General features: G+C 54.4%; 1 protein-coding gene across 2 annotated transcripts in view; it reads left to right on the forward strand.

Annotated features, from left to right (window-relative positions):
• Nucleotides 1-9,417, forward strand: part of CACNA1S (calcium voltage-gated channel subunit alpha1 S) — a 67,755-nt gene extending 58,338 nt beyond the window's left edge. The window contains exons 34-44 of one of the 2 annotated variants that reach the window (XM_088017123.1): nucleotides 741-868; nucleotides 1,861-1,957; nucleotides 2,286-2,388; nucleotides 3,363-3,464; nucleotides 3,764-3,888; nucleotides 5,288-5,416; nucleotides 6,216-6,469; nucleotides 7,770-7,855; nucleotides 8,587-8,678; nucleotides 8,888-9,031; nucleotides 9,166-9,417. In XM_088017123.1, the coding sequence (XP_087873249.1) occupies nucleotides 741-868; nucleotides 1,861-1,957; nucleotides 2,286-2,388; nucleotides 3,363-3,464; nucleotides 3,764-3,888; nucleotides 5,288-5,416; nucleotides 6,216-6,469; nucleotides 7,770-7,855; nucleotides 8,587-8,678; nucleotides 8,888-9,031; nucleotides 9,166-9,417 (1,512 nt within the window). The remainder of the gene's footprint in view (nucleotides 1-740; nucleotides 869-1,860; nucleotides 1,958-2,285; nucleotides 2,389-3,362; nucleotides 3,465-3,763; nucleotides 3,889-5,287; nucleotides 5,417-6,215; nucleotides 6,470-7,769; nucleotides 7,856-8,586; nucleotides 8,679-8,887; nucleotides 9,032-9,165) is intronic. The other variant, XM_028120206.2, reaches the window with a different exon arrangement.
• Nucleotides 9,418-22,200: the final 12,783 nt, after the last annotated feature.

The raw sequence follows: 22,200 nt of genomic DNA on the forward strand, positions 1-22,200 counted from the left end.
TAAATAGATAGGGGCTCCCAATAAAGCCACTTGCCCCTTCCTATTCCTCTGAAGAGAAAGTTGCCCCACCGTGAGGGGGATGAGGCCCTGGAAACAGGGTCCCAGAGGAGGTCCCTAATGGGGTTAGAAACAGAGCGCAGATTATTCTCAGACTCCGGGGCTGCTGTCTGTCACATGTGGAAGGCAAAGAGCCAGTGGTGTCCATGGGGCTGTCACTCCTTCACTCTTTCTTCTTTCCTATTTCGGTCAAAACTGTTGTGTGAGCATCTGTGTGCCCCTGGGCTCAGTGCAGAGGGTAGACACATGCTAACACCAGTCTGGCCCTGAAGGAGCTCACTGGGTACCTGGGGAATCCATGCGTAAGCAAATCTTGCCATTCAAAGGGACACCTGCTATACACAGACAAGGCAAGGGCAGTGATGGGACATGGTCCCGTGAGGACACTGAGGAGGGTCACCTCTCTGGGCTGGGGGCAAGAGGCTGAGACTGGAAGAGCTTGAGCTGGGTTTTCCAGGATGAGCACTAAGATCCCCGTCAGAAGACACTGCCCCTGCAGGAGCGAAAGGTGTGACACAGGTTGCTTGTGTGGGGGGTGTAGGTCATTCAGAAGGGCTGCAAGGAAGGGCCCAGGGAGGAAGGAGCTCTGGCCCCCTTACCCAGTGGACACCTCCCAGCCCCCAACCTTATCCCCATTATCACCCGCTTTTCCATGCTGGGAGCCCTTGGTTCTCCTCTTATAGATCATCAACCTCTTTGTTGCTGTCATCATGGACAACTTTGACTACCTCACGCGGGACTGGTCCATCCTGGGCCCTCATCACCTGGACGAGTTCAAGGCCATTTGGGCAGAGTATGACCCAGAGGCGAAGTGAGTCCAGTCTGTAGGCTCTGTGTGGGGCCGTCCCTCCACTGTCCCCCCTTCCATCCTAGACCCCATCCTGGTGTCCTATATGTAGTCACTCTCAAGTTTCATAAGAATGAGTGGGCTTCTTCTCCCTCCATTATCTGAGGTTCCAGATCAGAAAATTGGAGTTTCTTAGGGTTGGAGGGATCCCACAGCCTCCCAGGGCAGAAAACCCCTTGACTTTATTGGGAAATGATCATCCAGCTTTTGCTTGGACACATCCAGGAGCAGGGAACTCAGTACCTCCACAGGCCCTGGCTGGTCAGAGTTGTAGTCCACTGACCAACAGCGCGCTAGCTTGATTCTTGATTAAAATGCAGAGCCCCGCGCCCCACCCCAGACTGACTGATCAGAAACTGCGTTGCTTAGTAGCCTTATCCGCAGGGCATTTGTATGCATGTTAAACCTTGAGAAGCACTACTGCTTTACATTCTTTCTAAAAAGGTAATAAGCTCTTATTTGATGAATGTTGCCCAGGTGTCAAGCACTGCGCTAGCCGCTGCGTACATTATCTCATTTAATCCTTACAACAATCTATGACACAGCTCTCCAGCTCTCTATCAGTCCCTGGAAGTGAGGGTCTACCTCCAATGATCCACACCCTCTACTTCTGTTAATATAACCCAAGAGCCCCCCAGTCAGTTCAAATAGAACCCAAGGAAGGCTCTGCCATGGGGAAAATGAAGTCCAGATTCTAGACCTGGAGATCCCATATCTGAGGGACTTCTGCTCTCACAAGGACATTTGCCCAAAAAAGAACAGCCCATTCCTGGTGGTGGGCAATAGTGAACCCAAACATTGTTTCTTCTTTAAAGAGTGAGCTCAGCTTTTACCTCCTTGGAAAAGAGTAAGTGTTCCCCCGTGGCCTGGCTCTCTTCCCCTTGGCCTGTTCTCTGAGCAGGGAGAGTGGCTCTGGGTGGGACTGCGAGGGTACAAGTCTATGTGTCCTCCTGCAGGGGCAGAATCAAACACTTGGATGTGGTGACTCTGCTGAGACGGATCCAGCCCCCTCTGGGCTTCGGGAAGTTCTGCCCCCACCGGGTGGCATGTAAGGTAACCAGTGCTGCCAGAGAGGAGTGGCCTTTGGGAAAGGAGAGGCTCAGTTACCTTGGGACAGGGAGGCTGGTGAGGGAGGGCCTGATTGGATGAGTCATTTTAGAGTAGTCATCTCTTGGGTCCCCAAGTCCCTCCCTGAGGACCTCAAGTCTCAACAGTGTCCCCCCAACTCATCCTTCCATTCCCTCGTGAAGGGTGTCCTGAATCACCCACACCCCCAGCCTTCATGTCCCATCCCCTCCCAGTCCAGAGACCAGGCTGGGATGACCTGCCAAGCCTGGCCTGGTCCCAACTCAGCAGCCAGCCACTGCCCCTCCCCTCACAGCGGCTGGTGGGTATGAACATGCCCTTGAACAGCGATGGCACGGTCACCTTCAATGCCACACTCTTCGCTCTGGTCCGCACGGCACTCAAGATCAAGACGGAAGGTGAGGGCTTTCTGGTGTGCGGCCCCCTCCCTTCTCTCAGAGGATGAGTTTTCTGGTGCAGATTCTACCAGATTCTCAGAGCTAAAGGTTGGAACCAAGAGCCATGGGGGAAAGTAGAAGGAGGACCTCAGACCATGACCACAACATTCTCATGCCTTTCAGGGCTTAGAGAGAGCTGGAAAATTCTCTACAGGGCAAAGGTCACTAAGGATCTGTTCCCACACAACTATGTCTGAATGGGGCCAGAGAAATGGCAGTGTTAGCACAGAGGGGAGGGCCACCCGAGGTCTGGCTCTGGGCAGGGGCAGAGAAGCTCCTCAGGTCGCACTGGGCAGGCAGTCCACACTCAGTTCCACTAACCCCGCAGGTCCCCCCCTGCCAGGAAGGCAGACGTGGTGGGAACAGGGAAAGGAGTCAGGGTGGGGGTCTTGGTATTGTTCCTGAGCCGTCACTTAGGGCTCAGCTCTACCAGAGCCATCCCCGAAGACCATCAGGACCTCTGCCAGCATCTGAGACAGCCCCAGGGAACGTTTTCTTGGGAAGGCAAGGAGAGGAAGGCAAAGAGTTAAGAATTGGAGAAACCAAGTTAGGGCAGCAGGAAGGCTGCCTGGGGGTCCTTGGGAAGACCACAGGGCATGGGGATTTGAGGGCTTTTGAGGGGAAAGGGAGAAGAGCAGGAGATGACAGACAGCATTCAAAAGCAGCCACTCTGAACACTGGGTGCCAAGGCTTGTGGGGCGTGAATACATGACCCAAGGGTTGGGCTTCCCCAGGGGGATGGTGATGCCCTCCCCCCATGGTCAGTGCTCAGCACAGCAGCTGCCAAAACCAACCAACAAAACAAAAAACAAACAAAAACCTCAGCCAACATTTGTTGAATGAGGTGTTCACAGAGAATCCTAGGTGGCTTTGTCAAGTGCCATTGACTTGGGCTGGGTGACTTTAGACGGCCTCTGCCTTTCCCTTGCCCCCAGGTAACTTTGAGCAGGCCAATGAGGAGCTGAGGGCCATCATCAAGAAGATCTGGAAGAGAACCAGCATGAAGCTCCTGGACCAGGTCATTCCTCCAATAGGAGGTGAGTGCTGCTTTGGGAGACCAGAGTCCAGAAGCAGCTGAGGAGAGGGGACAAGGAACTTCTCCAGGAAGCCCTTTGAGAATCTGAGAATAGCCCAGACTCTTTGTAAATACCTCGGATAGACCCCATGGTGGCCATCAGGGCAGGTACTAGACTTAGGATGGAAACTGCCCACTGTCCAAGTCAGCAAGGAGAGGAATGTCCTAAATGGCCCGGCCCTGGCTACCCCTGGCTCCCACTATGAACCCAGTTCAGATTCTTACCCACCTTCAGGACATCCCTTGTTGGCTCCTCTGCAGATGATGAGGTGACTGTAGGGAAGTTCTACGCCACATTTCTCATCCAGGAGCACTTCCGGAAGTTCATGAAGCGCCAGGAAGAGTATTATGGGTATCGGCCCAAGAAGGACACCATACAGATCCAGGTAAGCTCAACCTGAACTCCAAGGGACTCCACTGAGCCAGGTCTCCAGGCTCCAGCTCCCTCTTCATGTCTTTGAAGGCCAGCGATGGAGGCACAGAGGGAAGGAGGGAGCCAGAGTGAGTGAGGAGAAGAGCCAGGAGCTCCTCCATCTCTGGATGATAGAACCAAAAGAAATGGGATTTGTTCAAAAGAGAGATTTGAGTGCTTAAAATGATCCACTGGTACACAAAGAAATTTAAAACTTTGTTTCATCTCATCTGTTTTTTATTTCTATTTTTTGTGTTAATTATAATGCACACAATTTACAAATTCAAAAATATACATGCATTTGGGTTGTGTGCTCAAAAACTTATTTCACTTGCAATTTTTACTTTAAAACTATCTCACAATTTTAAAAGTTGTGGGTATAATACAAACACCTTTTTTCCTGAACCATTTCAGAGTAATTCCCAACATAATGTTCCATCAACCCAGAGCATTTTCATATGCAACAAGGGCATTCTCCTCCATAATGCTCCTACATAATCACAATGCAACCACCAGAAACAGGAAATTAACATTGAGACTTTTAGGGGCACTGGGGTGGCTCAGTCGGTTAAGCGGCTGCCTTCGGCTCAGGTCATGATCCTGGGGTCCTGGGATCGAGCCCCAGGTCCGGCTCCCTGCTCAGCGGAGAGCCTGCTTCTCCCTCTCCCTCTGCCTGCCACTCTGGGTACTTGTGCTCTCTCTCTCTTTCTCCCTCTCTGTCAAATGAATAAATAAAATCTTAAAAAAAAAAAAACACATATTGAGACTTTACTACCATCAAGTCCTCAGGCCTCATGCCAATTTCACCAGTTGTCCCAATAATGTCCTTTATAGTAAAAGAATCCAATCCAGAATCACACATAGTTTCTATATCTCATTAGACTCTTCCATCCAGAACAGTTCCCCAGTCTTTCCTTGACATGACCTTGACACTTTTGAAGATCGCCAGGATATCCTTCAGTTTGAGTTCATGTGCTGTTTCTCCATGATAGATTTAGGATACACATCTTGGACAGGAATGCCACAGAAATGATGTTGTCCTCCCATTGCTTTGATCAACTCAAAAAATTATATGAATGACATGTTCAATCAAAAGAGATCATTTGTCTAGAAGACTGTACTGAGTAAAAAGATTTTTCCACCTGGAGGCCTGGGAGGGTGCGAAATCACGCATAAGGTTGAGAAGAGATTCCTTGGGAGACATGAGGGTTTGGACCATCCCAGATGGTCAGAGCAGGGCCTCATGGAGCCCTGGGTCATTGAATGTCCAGGAGAGAGTGGGGCTGGAGCTGGGGCTAGGAATGAGCGAGGCCATGGGAAGCAGTCTGGTCTCCCCCACTAGACTGGAGGGGTCACTGCACTTCTGTCCCCAGGCTGGACTGCGGACCATTGAGGAAGAGGCAGCTCCAGAGATCCGCCGCACCATCTCAGGAGACCTGACAGCGGAAGAGGAGCTGGAGAGAGCCATGGTGGAGGCTGCGATGGAGGAAGGGATATTCCGGGTAAGTGAAGACTGTGACCACCCCGTGTGTTCTAGGCATGGGGAGCAGCAACATCCCATAGATACAAGGGCCAGGAGCCCAGCCATAAAGGGGGCGAATTTGGAAACTGAAGACACCCACAGCCCACTTCTCTTGGGAATACAGAATCCTACTGGACCCAAGGTGCTGGAGTTGTCAAATATGACACATACTCTCTTCCCTTCCTCTACCAAGGCTCACTCTCGTCCTCACCTCCCCCAAAGCCCTAGTTGACATTCATCTCTTGGAATCCCTTCAAAACCAAATGCCCTGCCTGCTTCCAGTTAACTGGTCCTCAGTCTTTAGCTCTGTCTAGTGTTTTTTATGACGCTGTAAAACTAAAGGGTTCTTAATGACCACCTAGTGGCGAATGCCCTTGGGTTTTCCCTGAGGAAACGGTGACCTGAAGAGATGATAGGAGAGATCCAATATCACTTAGCAAGTTAGTTTTAGACGTGGGACTAGAACCAGTTCTCCAGACTCCCAATCTGGTGCTCTTTCCATGACAACATATTTCTCTATCTGGCTGTCTATGTCTCCGATGTAGTTCCTTAGTTGCGTCCTGTCTACCCTATTCAATTGAGAACTTTCTGAAGAGGGAGATCATGATCTCTTCTCTGACCTTATAGCCCAGTCCATTCTCCTCTGGCCTTACAGGATCTGTCTTCTAATATATCACTTGTTCCCAGGGCATCGTGCCAGGATGGCAGTGCCCATGCACTCTCAGTTCCCATCCCCCCATCACTGCTCTCAGCCCTTACTCTCTCCTCCTTGCCCCTAGAGGACTGGAGGCCTCTTTGGCCAGGTGGACAACTTCCTGGAAAGGACCAACTCCCTGCCCCCTGTCATGGCCAACCAGAGACCCCTCCAGTTTGCTGAGATAGAGATGGAAGAGCTGGAATCGCCTGTCTTCTTGGAGGATTTCCCTCAAGATCCAAGCACCAACCCTCTTGCTCATGCCAATACCAACAATGCCAACGCCAACATCGCCTATGGCAACAGCAACCATAGCAACAGGCAGGTGTTTTCCAGGTAGTGGCAGCAACTGCCAGCTTTGGATGTAGGGGCCCTGGGGTAGGGCTGGGAAGACATGGTTAGTGGGTTCCAGGCTCTTGGGAGGGGGACATTCTGAAATGTATAGATTGCCTTTTGCTTGCCTTTGTGTCCTTTGGGATCCATCCTCCACCTTAATGCAAGACGCAGGCCTGGACTGCAGAGACTCCTTTAGCCAGCAGAGGGCAGCATCGGCACAAATGCTCTGTGGTTCCTTTATTTCTCTGCAGCAGGTCTAGGAGCTGGGACCTATTGAACGTGGTAGGTTAGGAAAAGAGAGTTACTACAAGAAGAGTTACTACAAAAAAAACTGTGGGAAATTAAAGTTTAACTGTTGGATTTGGGTTCTAGGGAGATCTCACTGCTGAGTGGGTCCTCTCTCTCCCACGCTGAGCTGTAGACTAAATATAATCTGCGGTTACATAAGTACCATGAAAAACAGCAGGATGGGGGGAGAGCCTCTTGGAAATTAGCCCCTGAGGGCTGAGGTCCCAGAAGAGCTTCCGTTCTAGATAGGAGGACCTGGAATGGCTGTCACACACGGTCAGAAATGGGCAGGACAGGGCAGATGCCCCATGAGCAGCTATTCCCCCGGGCCAGGGCTGCCTACACCCCCTTCCTTTCAGAGACCCCCAGGCCCGGAAGGGTGCCTGTGCCCTGGATCACCATGGTGGGGACACAGAAGCGCCAGACCTGGGCCCTGCCCTGAAAGGACTGTAGTCTTCTTGGGACATGTATCCTGTGACGTGACTGTGACCAAATAATCACAAAGAGCATGAGAATGCCCTGAGAATGCAGGCGTCCTGATCGCCAAGGGCTGGAAAGGCCTAGAATGGAGCTAAGCAATGTTTCTCAGCCTCCGCTGAGCATTAGAAGCATCTAGAGAGCTTCCAAAATTGCAGTGCACGGGGCCTCACCACAGATTCTGGGGATGGGACACGGCCACTACCAGTTTTTAAAGCCCCCAGGTGACCCAGTGTGCTGCCAAGGCTGAGAACCAGTGTCCTAGAGGGTGTGAGGCTGGGGCTGGGCCTCAGAAGATGAACAGAATGTGGAAAGCGTGAGGGAGGGGCATCCATTGGGCAAAGGAGAAGAGGAGGGGACGTATTTGGCTTCTTTCTCTTAGAGGGCCAGGACTGGCTGGGCAGAGAGCGGGGTGAGCACCAGCTTTGGAGTCAAGATGACACCAATGATGGGGCCAGACCCTGAGGGGCCACAGAGGGGCAGGATGGCGGGAGGACCAGCAGCCTGCTCTGGCTCACCAGCCTTGCTTCCGTTTCAGCATCCACTACGAAAGGGAGTTCCCTGGAGAGACAGAGACACCTGCTGCCAGAGGAGGAGCCTTTGGCCAACCCCGAAGGGTCCTGGGTCAGTCTTCTCTGTGCGCCCTAGAAGCTGAGCCTCCCAGAGCGGCCTGGGGAGCGTGGCTCTCCCCTTTCCTTTGGGGAATCTGGCTTGGGAGCCTGATTCAGCTGGGCCTGGGATGGAAGAGTTGTCAGGGCCAGCTCCTCATCCAGGCGGAGGAGAAGGGAGCCATCTAGGTAACTGAGTGAGGTGGGAAGGGGGCGTGCCAGGAGACTCCCACCCACCGCGCCCCCCCCTCCGAAGGACAGCCCCTGGCCACACTGACCCCTTGGCCCTGGGGCCCTTCAGCAGATGGTCTGGCAATCTCCCAGCGGGTCCTAGACCGCTGTGTGTGACAGCAGGAACCCTGAGGATGCCCGAGTTTGAGGGCACTCGCTCGCCTCCCCAGAGCACGCACATGCACACAACACACACAACACGCACACAGGACACACACGCACACTTCTGCATGCAAGCACAAACGGACACACTGAAAAAGAGCTTGACCAGATCTGATCAAACTCTGGCCCTGATCCCTCCCCACCAACCCCGCTCCCCGACCCACAAGGACAGAGACCAGGGCAAGTAGAGGGGCCAGGGGACAGCACAGGGTCCTGCCCGGCCTGGACTTGGTTGGGTGTCAGCCTGTGCACCCCCCTAGGATGCCTTCCACAGCCCCGAGGCTCTCAGAGAGCTCGCAGGGGCCCTGGCGGGACTCAGCAGCCCCTCTTGCCCTTGCTCTGTATTGCCCACAGGACCCCACAGCAAATCCTGTGTGGAACAGCTCAAAGGACAGCTGACCCAGAGAGAAATGCCCAGATCCCAGGCATTTCCTGCCCCCTGCCAGGTAATGGGGCAGAAGCCTGGGAAGAAACTCTATACAGAGGAAGGGGGCCACCGTAATTTGCCCATTAATAACAGAAAGGGCCGCACTCCTGGGTCCTCTTCTCTCTGTGGGTCTTGGCAGAGGCTCCCTCTGAAGAGCTGGAGTTTCACTGGATCCCAGTGGGCTCCAACATCCCTGTTGGGGTCTTCACTTTTGTGCATTTGGAACAGCGTGCCAGGGCTGAGTCTCCCCTGCCTGAGGAGAAGAGGAGCCCCACCCCGGCGTCTCTGCCTGAGGAAGCATCCCGCAGCCGTAGGACCAAGGAGAGTAGTCCTTGGTGCCAGACTCCAGCGACAGCCCAGCTGATTCAAGAGGTGAGGTGGGGGCGGGGACAGAGCTGTGGGCAGCATTCAAGGGCTGGCCCTGGGCTCGCCTGGGCAGGCCAGTAGAGGCAGACCCCTGAGACAGCTCCCCGGGAGAGCCCACCCAGCCTCTGTCCTCCCTGCAGGCTCTGGTTCGAGGGGGCCTGGACACCTTGGCGGCTGATGCTGACTTTGTCCTGGAGACCGGCCAGGCCCTGGCAGATGCCTGCCAGATGACACCAGAGGAAGTGGAGGTGGCAGCCACAGAGCTACTGAAAAGACAAGGGTCCCCAGAGGGTCCGGCCAGTGCCCTTGGATGCTGGAGCCTCAGGTCCTCGCTGGGCAGCCTTGACCTGCATCAGGGCTCCCAGGAGACCCTGATCCCCCCCAGGCTGTGAAGGCCCACCCAGCAGCAGCGTGGGCTTAGACCTAGCAAGTCCCATGGCGAGGGAGGGGTTGCTGGGGCGGAGAAGGGTTAGCCCACCACGGGGGCCCCCCACGCTCTCTCTGCAGCTCAATGGATGGGCTGAGTAGGGGTGGTCAGGAGCCACTGCAAAAAGTCGGGAAGAAGTAGATTGACGCGGGGCGCCTGGGTGGCTCAGTCATTAGGCGTCTGCCTCCGGCTCAGGTCATGATCCCAGGGTCCTGGGATCGAGCCCCGCATCGGGCTCCCTGCCCCGCGGGAAGCCTGCTTCTCCCTCTCCCACTCCCCCTGCTTGTGTTCCCTCTCTCGCTGTGTCTCTCTCTGTCAAATAAATAAATAAAATCTTATAGAAAAAAAAAAAGAAGAAGAAGTAGATTGACAGGGCCCCTCTCCACACCAGCAAGAGGCACAGTTGGATGGAGCCTCTAACGTCTTTCAAATAGGCCTGTCAGTGCCAGTGTCTGGCTGGCAGAAGGCCACTCCCACCAGCAGGACGTTAAAGGCTCCAGGCCTATGACAATTGGCACCTGGCCCCTGCTTGTCTCCTTTTTTGGAAACGTTTCCTACTCTTTTTTTCCTCACTCTTCCCTCTTCCCCATTCCATTCCCTGCTCATGGGCTGGGGAGCCTGGGCCTGGGAGGACCGAAGGGAAGGGCCGTCTGGATTGTTATCCCGCACGCGGCCAAGAGGAGCCCATCGTGGAGAATGTGGATTCTCCTGGAAGTCTGCCGCCCGTTCCACTGCCTGGGGCCCCGTAGCCCCAGGAAGGACCGGTGGCCTTACAAGTCACGGCCCCGCATCCCCGGTCACGCCAAGGCCAACCTTCTTTAAAGCTATGACCATGTCTCTTTGGCCAGAGCCCACTGCTGACACAGGCCTCGGGTCCCTCAAGTGTTTGTACCCTCGGACATCAAAGATCTACAGTTTCCACGGCTCCTCTCGCCCACACCAAGCGGTAGTGAGTACCAGTGGCTACGATTTACCAAGTGGCTCCCACCCGCCAGTGCCCCACGCTCCCCTGTGCCCAGGGAGTTCGCACATTCTACGTACAAAGCATTTCCACACCATGTCCATCTCGTTCTTATCCCAGCCTCGCGAAGCAGGTCTTCTCTAAGTAGTTAAAGGGTTTTAAGGATGCGACAGTGGCAGCCCAGAGAGGTGGCGGGGCGCACCTCTGCTCACACAGCCGGCAAGCGAGAGGCCGAGTTCAGCCCCCCAAGTCCCAGCGGTGCCTTTCGCCGGATACTCCTTCCTCACCGAGCTTGCCCGGCGCTGGCCGTGGCTGCGGTGACCGCTGGGCCACCCCACAGCCCCCTGGCAAAGCCCCAGACTGTGAGGGCAGGGGGACGCCCGCTGGCTGCAGAGCTGTGGTCCCGGGCTCTGTCCGGGGCTCCTCTCCTCAAGCCTCAGCACCAGCGCCTTCCCCCACGCCTCCCCTCAACAGCTTGCTGTTTGCCGCCACAGGGCCCCTCCCTCAGCTCCTCTCACCAAGCGAGGAACTCACGCCCTTTGTCTCTTGCTCTCCTCCCTCCTGACCCCTCCTCAGATTCTCCCCCAGCCAGTCTCCTGTCTCCCCCTCGCCCCCTCCTCCCTCTGTCTGCAGGTCACATTTGAGGTGTTTCCATCTTCACAGCATGTCCTTCCGGCCGTCCTGTCTACCTACATGAGGTCTGTCTGTCTATCTCTCTGTCTGTCTGTCTAGCGCATTCCTGAAGACCAAACTTCTTCCCCGGTTTGTCTCCTCATCCACGTTTTCATGCCTAGTTCCCATTTCTCATCCGCATGCAGCCTGCCTTCTGCCCATCGTTCACCAGTATCTCCCACAACCTTGTTGCCAATCCAGGGGACCCCAAGTCCTTACCTTCCTTGATTTCTAGGCAGTATTAGGAACGACTTACCTCCCTCTCCTTCCTGACATGCCTGCACCCCTGGCTCTCCCGAATTTCCTCCTACCTTTAAAGTGCTCCAAGCCCTCACTTCCCTGTGAGCTCTCGCCTGGCCCAGCTACCTCTCCGGTGGGGGATTGACTCCTCAGGGGTCTGTGTCCTTGATCCCTCTTTCCACTTGGGAAGTGTCCCTGGATGCTCTTAGCCACTCACATCTCAGCTGTGTCTGTGTTGATAATTCCCAATTCCATATGGCTGGAGCGAACCTCCACGTCTCTGTATCCTTCTCCCTGACAACTCACGTATGTCCAAAGCGCCCAAAGCACATCGTGTCCAAATTCAGCCTTGCTGTCCTTTCCCCGTAGACGGCTGCTACTCCGGTGTTGCTGGTTTCAAGGAAACCCACCCGCTGTTCAAACCAGAAGTCTGGGTGTTGTCCTGGGCTCCCAGCTTGCCCCCCCCAGACTCATCCTCCTAAGCAGTTCCCAAGCTTGTCTTTGTGTCCACGGTGACTTTCCTGATATGTTCAATCGACGCTTCATGCCTCTTCTTGTTTCTTTAAGATCTTTATTTATTTATTTGAGACAGAGCAAGCACAAGTGGGGTGGGGGTGGAGGGAAAGGGATGGAGGCAGAGGGAGAAGCAGGCTCCCCGCTGAGCAAGGAGCCCAATGCGGGGCTCGATCCCAGGACCCCGAGATCATGACCTGAGCTGAAGGCAGACGCTTAACCAACTGAGCCACCCAGGCAGCCCCGTTTCACGCTTCTTCTATTGCAAGAGCCTCTGGCCTGCCCTCCTGGCCTCCTCTCTTCTCTTCCCCCTAGTCTGTCTCCGATCTTTCTGAAAGGAGAAGTCTGTTGTCGTATTCCTTTGCTTAAAAGCCTTCAAGGCACCCCCAAATCCTCAGAATGTCGTGCAAACCCTTGCCTCTGCTTACACGTCTCCCCCGCTCCCCCCCAGGCCTAGCCCTCACACAGGGCCTGGTCTCCCCCTCTCCTGCCGCCAGAACCCTCAGTCCTACGGATCCCTCCCTAGTCATCTTTCAATGCTCAGCTTTGCTACTGCTTCCTGCAGAAAGCTTTCCCTGAACAACCCTCTGAAGCCTGGCCCAGAAACATGGCGCCCTCCCCCACCTCCAGTACAGCGGGGATCATAACTGCTTGTTTATTGTTACCCTAGCCAGGGGCTAGCTTCACGAAATCAGGAGCAGGTCCACTTTATTTGAAGTTATCCCCCCAAAGCTGAGCGCTTTTCAACCCAGACCAGTGTCTCCGTAACTGTTAATAAATGCAGGACAAGGGTGAGCAGCGGGGACCCTCCCCTCCACCAGCTCCCTGCCCCGCGTCACCCGCCGGGGTTCGGCAGCCTCCACCACACTGGCTGTCTGTCCGGGCCAGGGAAGGCAGGGAGGAGGTGCTCTGCCTCTAGGGGCAACAAGCCGGACTTCACCTCAGCCCTACACGCGCCTGGCTGCCAGGCTGCTCCCATAAAGCCTGAAAGGAACGGTGTGGAAGGAGGAGGACGGAGGTAGGAGCGGAGGGGAGCAGGCCGGCGTGCGGGGAGACATGCCCCTCTGCTGAGCAGGACTGTCGGACAGAGACACTGTACCCGGAGGGGCCGGGGGGGCCGCCTTCTGTCGCCAGGGGACACAGGCCAGAGGCAGTGTCTGCTGGACCCCTATCTTCTCCTTATTGATTCCCTGCAGACTTGGGGCCCAGCTGCTGGGTGCGGGGTCTGCCAAAAGGGGCGGGGGTGCCGCTGGTGGGAGGGAATGGGCACAAAGCCTCATGCCGGCCGTGGAGACTAGAAGAGCCCTCCCATCTGGCAGGTGTGAAGCTCAGATGGACGGTCTCTGGAAAACCAGTGAGGATGGGCCCAGTTCCAGACTATCTTCAGAGTAGGGAGGAGCTCCCTGGCTCTGGTCTCCATGCATGTGTAGGCCCTGCTCTCGATGGGGCTGAGTGATTCTTAAAGGAAACATATGGCTACTCTCTGCAACGGGTTTCAGAGCATAGACTTGGAAGCCAGACCCATTTACACCTGAATCCCGTTCACCTACCTCCATGCTGTGATGTCAGGCCGTTCACACAATCCTCTTAAGCTTCTGCTCCTCCTTCCGTAAAATGGGGGACTAGTTCCTACTTCCAGGGTGTTGAAAGGTGTGATGGTGACCATGTAAAGACCCAGCCCTTGGTAAGAAGCTGTGGCTTTTGATTCTGTCTGATGCTGGCCAGTGAGAGAGCCAGACCCTTAAGTTGGGAGGACACTGAGCTCAGGGGACGTCCTGGGCCTCTTAGGGAAAGCCGGGCAATGTGACCGTCAGCCCAGGGATCTCTGCATTAGACCGCATCCCCCACAGGCCCTGCCTGCTCCCAGGACAGCCCGTGGTTGGAGAGGCCAGTTCCTGCTTCCGGAGAAGCCACTATGGAAGGCACTGCCAACCCAGAGTTGACCTTGACCCCCATTTTTCTGGCATCTGATCCCAATAACATGTCACTTCTGCCGTGGGGCTGACAGCTGATGGAGCCAGGTGACTCTTTCCATGCAGCGAAAGCAAACCAAGCCCCAGAGAAGGACAGAGCCATAGACACCCAACTTCCCAAGTCAGTGGGAGGAGCCAGGAGGAGACCTCAGCCTCTGTCGAACTTCAGAAAGGCCGGTGAGATGTTGGTTTCCAAGATCTGGTATTCAGGGAGCCCAGTTCACTAAGTGCCCGGCCGGCGACATCTCATTCAGTCTTTCAGCACCGTCTGTAAACTAGGCGTCCTTGTGAATCCCATTCTGTGATGGAAACACACCTTCGGAAAGACTAAGTGAGTTACCCAGAGTCACTTGGCCGAGAAGTAGTGATGCCAGGGGCCAGACAAGAGCCTGGACCCTCTTCTTGAGCTGCTGACTTCTTGCATTGTTGTGAGGATCCCCCCGACAATGCCCCCCAACCCCCACCCCGTCCCCCGCTTACCTGGCCCAAGACCCTTCCCGCACCCTGCCAAGTGGGCCCCACCCTCAGCGCAGCCCCTCCTGGCCCAGGCCACACTCACAAGCCCCCACTCGCGGTGCCTTTCTGCACCCAGCAAATGCCGCTGCGGTCGACCTCTGTCTTCCCCGATGGCCTGGGTACACTCCACTCCGTTGTCTCTTCCTTAGGGCTTTTGTATTGTGTGATAACTTTTATTACGGCATTTATTACCGTGTAGTGTAACCAGGAGTTTAAAGTTTGTTTTTTCTACTGAGAGTTCCTCAAGGACAGTGAGTTTCTTTATCAAGTTTGTATCCCCAGCAAAGCGCAAAGGAAGGAGGGAGGAAAGAAGGAGGGGAGAAAGGGAGAGATGAGAAGGGGAGGGAGAGAGGGTGAATGCATGACAGCACACCACGTCGACTGCTAAACCGGGTGTATTAGATTGAATCATTTGAAATCGCTGATATTCTATCTCTTTTGTCTATAAAACAGCAATTTCATGTCTAACCTACTGTAATGAGGGTGGTTACCCCACTCTCCTGTCACACCCAAGTACCACCACTGCCGCTTTGGTGGGGGGAGGCAGAGACCCCACCTTCTGCTTTGGGGCAGTTTATACAAATCAGTCTGGATGAGGGCTCAATGAGGTGGGTGTCCCATGTGGGACTGTTCTCGGGCAACATGCAGACCGAGGTTGACTGGGGGGGGCGGCTTTCAGCACTTGTCGCCGCTGAGATGTCCCTGCATCCGCCCAGGCCTGGCTAATTCTCCTCAAGGTGAAGCGTCTCCTCTCTCAGAGGGACAAGTGTCAGGAAGCACAAGCGTGGGGGGAAAGACACAGATTAATTTTTCAAGAGATTATGTCACCTCAGCCCAACGCAGGCTGTCATTGTCAAAGGGCCTTTGAAATTCTCCTAGAATCATCCCGTGAGATTCAGCGTGCACGCACACGCACACACACACACACACGCACACACGCACACACAGCCTGGTGTGCTGGCATTCATTACTGTCCCGTAAAATTCACAACCTGGTATATTTGTGTAAAGGCGTCCTTCAGAGGTTAATCTTGTGCGATCTCCCCCCACCACCTCCCTCCAAGTCTCTGACACCCTCCCCCATCTCCTCCTATTTTTAAAGTGTTAAATGTTTGTTTGCTGGCAATTTGCTCTGCGTGGTCTGGCTGAAGCAAATATGTATTAAAATCCAAGGCATTGCTGCATCCTTGGGGACTCGAAATCACTAGCTCCTAGGCAGGGTGGGGCTTATTTGTCAACTTACTCAGAGGGAAGGGGCTTACCAGGGTGGCCTCTGAAGCAAGGGGACGTGGCTTCTCTGGGTTCCTGGCTAGGACCGCCTCGGAGGCCCCCTCCTCGCCACCACGTTTGGGGCTAGGGGTTCTGCCCCTTTCCTTCCTCCTTCCTTGGCATCATCTCTTTTCTTCCCCTCTCTTTTGCTTTCCCTGCTTGGCTCCCTGCTTGTTCCTTTTGTGTCTGCTAATTCCCCACCCCTGTCCCTTCTGGGGGAGAGGGGACCCTCAATGAGCCCACAGGCCACCTGGGGCAGGGCACAGGGCTGCAGTTCATTGTCCCGAAGACCCAGGAACAGTTACCAGCTGCTCTGCACCCGTTGGAGCAAAGAAGTCAGAGCAAGTTACCTTTTTAAAAAAAGTTTGTTGAGTTATAATATATAATAAACTGCACATAGTCTGTGTGCTCAATTTGATTACTTCTGAAAGATGTATACACAGCCATGGAACCAACACCACTCTGTCCACCACCCCCCAAATTTCTTGGTGCTTATTAGTAATCCCCCCTCTGCTGCTCCCTGCTCTGTTCACTGCCCCTGCCTCCCTCTTCTCTGCACCCTCACTGCCCCCTGGGCCCAGGTCTGGCTTCTTTCACTCAGCATAATTACTTTGAGGTTCATCCATGCTGTACCATTGGTAGTTTTCCTTTTTTTTTTTTTTTAAGATTTTATTTATTTGTCAGAGAGAGAGTGTGTGTATAAGCAGGGGGAGCAGCAGAGGCAGAGGGAGAAGCAGACTCCCCGCTGAGCAGGGAGCCCGATGTGGGGATCGATCCAAGGACCCCGAGATCATGACCTGAGCTGAAGGCCGACGCTTAACCAACTGAGCCACCCAGGCATCCCCAATAGTTTTCCTTCTTATTGCTGATAGTATTCTATTATTCGACCTACATCAGTTTATCCATTCATCTGTTGATGGACATTCGGGTTTCTAGTCTGGGGCTATGACAAATAAAACTTCTATGAACATTTGTGTGCAAGGCATTGTGTGGACCTATGAAGCAGGTGACTTCTCAGGGTGCTCTGCTTGTTTTTTTAGCTCAGCAGCCACCAAAGCCTAGATCCATCCTTATTCTTCACTGTAATTCAACACAGGATGAAACAGGAAATCAGCTTGCCTGGATGGGTTCGACCCCTGCTCTATGGCTTGTGGTGTGACCCTGGGCAACTCCTGGTGTCCTTTGTTAATACAGGGATGGTAGCTGTTCCTACCTCCTAGGGTTGTTGTGAGCACTACATGAAGCATTTAAACAATGCCTGACACAATGTTCCGAAATGGTAGCTGTCATTGCTCGGCGTGTGCCCTGAGAGCATCTATCCACTCCACGATCGGCTTCCTCCAGGAGCTCTGAACTGGGGTTCACACAGGTGCGTCCTGATACCCAACTTGAGAACAGTTTCCCAGGCAAGCGATGGGCAGCAGCACTGGAAGTCCCTTGGATTTCTTCTGATTACTTCTCAGAGTGGCTCCTGATCCCCTAGGGATAGCTCGGGACAGCTGCCAGGAGACCCCCAAGCCCTCAAACGGTTAATATGGAACCACGCTCATTTGGGACCCAGCAATCTGGAAACATGGCAAAAGGTTAGTCAAATCAGGAGTAGAGATAAGCGGAGGCAGAGAGGCTGCCTGCCCCCTTTCTACGGCCCCACAGGGCTTCTGTGAGTTCTAGATATGCACAAGGAGTCCTAAAAGGTACTGGGGCCCTTTGGGATCTTTATGGACCAAGGCTCTGAATTCTGGCTCTGCCCCTTTACTGACTTTAGGCTAGGCTATGCCAAGGTAACATATAAGCCTGTAATTTCAGGGGCTTAACACAATAAAAGTTTATTTCTCACTTAAACTCCATACAAAACACGAAGTGGTGTGAGGGCACCGGGAGCTCCTAAAGCTTCCACCTAAAAGTGATACGTGTCAGTTTGGCCCACATGTCACTGGTCAAAGTCAGTCACATGGCCATAGCTAACACAGAGGACATGTAGTCCTGCCCTTGTGACAGAAGCAGAGGGCCGGAAATATTTGGTGCACAGCACTAATGACTATTGCACTGGCCAAGTGACCTCTGAGCCCATTTCCTCTTCTGCAAAATGGGGACAATAACAGTATTTACCTCGGAGATTGTTGTGAGGATTAAATGAGAAATCTTATGTAACATCCTTGGCACAGTGTAGCACATGCGGTGAGTAAAATGAAGCTGAGATGCCCTCCAGCTAACCTCCAGTGGGGCTGAGACCAGGACTGTTTGTGTACAGAAGGGATCCAGCATGCCAGGCTCCTTCCTGCGTTCTGCAAACACTTCCCCTGGCCCCCTTCCCCGGGCTGCCCCACTAAGTGGCCAGCAGAGGCTGAGTAACTCTTCCACCTCCCTGGATCAACAAGGAGTACCCGGGCCAGCCAAACCTCATCACCTTGTCTGCACCAGGCTCATCCACACTCATCTTGGAGACTCCCTGTCCTGCAAAAAACTTCTTTATGTCCACTTGGAGGACAGAGGCCCACTGAAGAAGGGGCAGAGAATCCATGGGCAACGGCAACGTGAAGGAAATTACTATCCATTTTGCGCTGAGCATAGTACTGGGTGCTTGATCCAGGTTACCTTATCTCAACACCTCATCATAGTCCTGCAATGAGGTGAGGGTGATTATCCTCATTTTGGGGTGAGGGAATGGATGTTTGCAGTAGCTCCGTAACTCACCAAGGGGTTACATAGCTAGCGAGTGGCAGAGCTGGAATCTGAACCCAGATCTCTGACTCGGAGCGCCACACTTGGGCTTCCAAGCTATCTGTTATTTTGTACAGTCTTCACTTTTATCCAAACCATAAACTCACATATGGCCTCTGGGTCCTTCCGTGCTGTTGGGGGAGCTGCCCTGCTCTGGGACTATGGGACCATGCGTTTAGTCCCAGGGTCCCCGCTCACCAGCTTATCATACAACTGTGGACAAGTCTCTTTACCTGTCTGGGCCTTGGTCTCTTCACCTGAAAACAAAGCTGTAAAATTAGATGATCTTTGGGTTCTTTTCAACCCTAGCATTCTGTGACATTGAGAATTTGCCCACACCTGCTCCTCCTGCCTTTGGCCCTCATGGGCAGCATGGCAAAGTTGAAAGCAGATGAAGAGTCCATGTCTGAGGTTATATGGAGTATTAATTAAACTGTCATTAACATTTGAAACCAAAAATAGTTGGGGTTTTTTAGGACTGACAGGGTGTTTATAATCCACAGCGGTTCTCTCTCTCCCTTCTATTTATAACAAATTCTGGTTTCCTCTAAGACTAAGTCTGTCTCCTTCTGTAACAGGGGAAGTTAGGATGAGCCCGAGCCTGAGCTAAGACCTCTGAATCTGCACCCCCGTAGACCCTCTCTGGGGCTCTGAGCGCCTGTTGGTGGCGGAGCTGAGCTCCCTCTTCAGGTGGGCACTGGAGGGCATGGCTGGACTGACAGGATGGGCTCGTGCCCATTCTCCCATGGAACCAGCACAGCCGCTGGGGTGGGGCCGGCACTTAGGACTGGAGGTCCAGAACTCTATACTTTCCACCCCCAGAAATTTAGGACAATGCTCAGCTAGTTTCTGCAAATGTCAGTGCCTAGTGCTAATCCTAAAGATGATAAAATGGAATAGGACTCAAGTTCAGGCCACCTCTGGAGACACTTCTAGAGCCTAAGGGTATCTCTTAGGTATACTGATTTGTTACTGTAGGGTTGCTGTTGAGAGCTAGGCGGTGCCTGAGAGATCTGGGCCAGATGGCTTCCTCAAGTTGCTGCTGGAGTATTTTAACTACAGGAGTGGGAGCTTCCTGCCTCGGAGAGGGTCCTCCTCAGCTCCCCCACATTCCCATCTGCCCAGACACCCACTGCTCCTGTCAAGGGAAATGATGGAGGCCCCTAGACGCCTGGTGAGGAAAGGCCTCAGCTCAGGACAAGAACTGGGGCTCAAATCCCGGTCCAAACAGGGGACTCGGGGCCAAACCCGGGATAGCGTGTATGTGTGTTTACCTGTTTCTGTCAGGCAGAGAGGGAAGGGGTGGGGGTTGGGGGAGATATGTGTATAGGCAACTCCCTGAGAAACTTCACGGTTAGGGAAGGAAAGAAGAGCAGCTGGGAGGAGGGAGAAGCGGTGGGAAAGGGTGGGGGTGGGAACAGACCAGAGAGAGGAAGCAGAGGCTGAGCCGAAGCTGCAGGGAGACTGAGGAGGGCAGGGATTGTCCCTGGCCCCCCCATCACCCATCTAACCTCAATCTCTCCAAGTTACAGTTTAAGCCTCTTCCTGCCACTTGGATTCCCCTCTGACCTCTGTGCCCAGTTTGCCTCCTCACCTCTGGGCAGCAGTGCCCAGGAGGCTGGGTCTGGACATCTCACTGCCCTGGAGGTCCAGGAAGGAGCTGCTGAGGTGGCCCGAGTTGCCAGCCCCGTGCGCCTCCCTGCTTCTTCAGGCTGGACATCCTTTAGTCTGGAGGAATGGGTGTGGGGGAGGGGTAGTTGGTGCAGCCCCTCCGGCGCCATTTCCCAGCAGTGAAGCTGTGAGTCAGAAGGGTCACCTACTCTCAGAAGTCAGAGGGGACCTCCTAGAGGCAGGAAACCAGAGATGAGCCCCAGAGAAGTCCAGGGGCTGGTGGGCGGGACAGCAGCTTTGCAAAATGCAGCACTATCATCCAGGAGGGCTACACCTGGAGCAAAACCCTGGGTCAGCCCAGCTTCCCTCCCTCTGGGCAGTTGCCTGGAGGTGATCTGGGAAATCTGGAACAAGACACACGAGTTCAAATCCTGGGTCTGTTGCTTACATGCGGGGTGAGACTCATCACCCCCCTGCCCCGCAAAATTGAAAAATAATAATAAAGCCCAGCTCACGAGGTTAGGAGAATGAAATGAGAATATGCATATAAAGTATCTGGTTCTCATAGATGGTCCATAAATGTTAACTACCTCCCCACCTCTTATTTTGGTTGGAAGATGGGGAGAGACTGTCCAGGATCTGACTCAACACTCTGCGGGCCTGCTGCTCTGGGAGGGGTGACCTACTGGCCCCAGAAAGAGCTTCCTCTAGGTTCAAATGCTAATAAAAGGTGCAGGATCCCACCAGAGTCTCCTCCCTCTCCTCCTCCACCCTTGGGGCACTGCCGGTGGTGCCCTGTTTTCCATCAGGTTGGGGAGACGGGTGTTGATTTGCCCTTGAAATTTGCGTTTGAAGTTATCATTGTTTTGGTTTGACTTTGGATGGAGCAGTTATCTGTGCGGGGGAGTAGGGGAGGGAAAGGAGGATGGCACCAACGGACACATCCTCAGACCCTAACCCACACCCTTGCCAAAATCTCTGACATAGTTTCATCATCACTGGAGGGTGATGCAAGAGGCTTGGAGTCTGACTCCCCTTCCCGCCCCCGCCCCCCCCCCCCCGGAGAGCATGATCCACATCTGGAGCTGCAGCTGGGTCCTCCCCTTGGGCCCTTTCCAGGGGAGGGAGCTGGTTGAAGTGTGGGAAGGGAGGGCAGCTGGTGAGGGCCCTGTGAATGGCCCCAATGTTGGGAGTATGGGGGGGGCAGGGAGAAGGTGTCTGGGCTCAGAGAGAGGGTAGGTGGAGTGGAAAGGGAATTGTGGCTTCTCAGAGCACTGTTCTTCTCCAACTCTGCCCTGTGCTTAAAGGCTCCAGGGCCCCCCCTTGTCCTTTATATCCATGTGAAGGCAGCTGCACTGCTCTGTCCCCTTCCCCACCCATCTGGCCCCTCCAGCCTCTACTCAGGTGCCTGGAGTTGAGTGCCCCCTTTGTTCCCTTGTCTCCCCGAGCAGCTCAGGCCTCCAACACTGACCTTCTGCCCCTACGGCCACGGCCACGACAGAGTGTGAGCCAGGCCCAGAAGGGTCATCTGTGGGTCATAAAGGTCAGTGGAACCGCCTTGGGGTAGCAGAGGGAGGGGCTCATCTGGGCGAGGAGCCTAGCCAGGAACCAACCAAAAGATGAATTTTAAAATGCTGCAGGGTGGAGGTGGAGGGAATTTTTGTTAGTCACCAGCAAGAATCTCCTTCAATAAAGGTTGACAAATTCACTGTTACAAATCAGAAGGGAAGCTTTCAGGGCGCTTTCAAAATATAAACCGCTAATCGCTGTGCGATGCTTTGAAGTGAGGCACTCTGCCCGGGGAAGACCTGGGCTCTTACCCCTTGCTTAGCCACCAAATCTGTGTGACCTTGGGAAGTTCCCCTCTCTGTGTCCCAGTGTCCTCTTTATGAAACGGAGGTCCCATCGAGGCTGAGGTTCTGCGACTGCGGGGGACAGAGACTCCGGCGTGGTCAGCTTCGGGGCCCTCCTCCTCCCCGATCCTCCAATCCCGCCGGCCCCCTAGCGAGCGGGTGGACGCGAGCCAAGAGGTCCCTTTAAAGGCTCAAGTCCCGCCCCTGCTGCTGCCTCGGACCTTCGATTGGTGAATCCGGAGCGGGGCGGGGCCCGGCGCGGGCCCGGCGGGGCTGGGGGGCGGGTCCTGGGCCGGGTCGGCTCCCGCCCCCTTTGTTCGCGCTGCGGCGGGAGGTGGCTGCGAGGGTGGGAGGTGTGTGCGCGCGTGTGCCGCGCCGTGGGGAGCGGCGGGTCGCGCCGCGGGCTGTCAGCTAGCTGCG

The sequence above is a fragment of the Eumetopias jubatus genome, unplaced genomic scaffold, assembly GCF_037043125.1.
Source record: "Eumetopias jubatus isolate StellerSeaLion01/CBP00866 unplaced genomic scaffold, mEumJub1_p1.0 scaffold_12, whole genome shotgun sequence".
In the NCBI taxonomy this organism is placed as follows: Eukaryota; Metazoa; Chordata; class Mammalia; order Carnivora; family Otariidae; genus Eumetopias; species Eumetopias jubatus.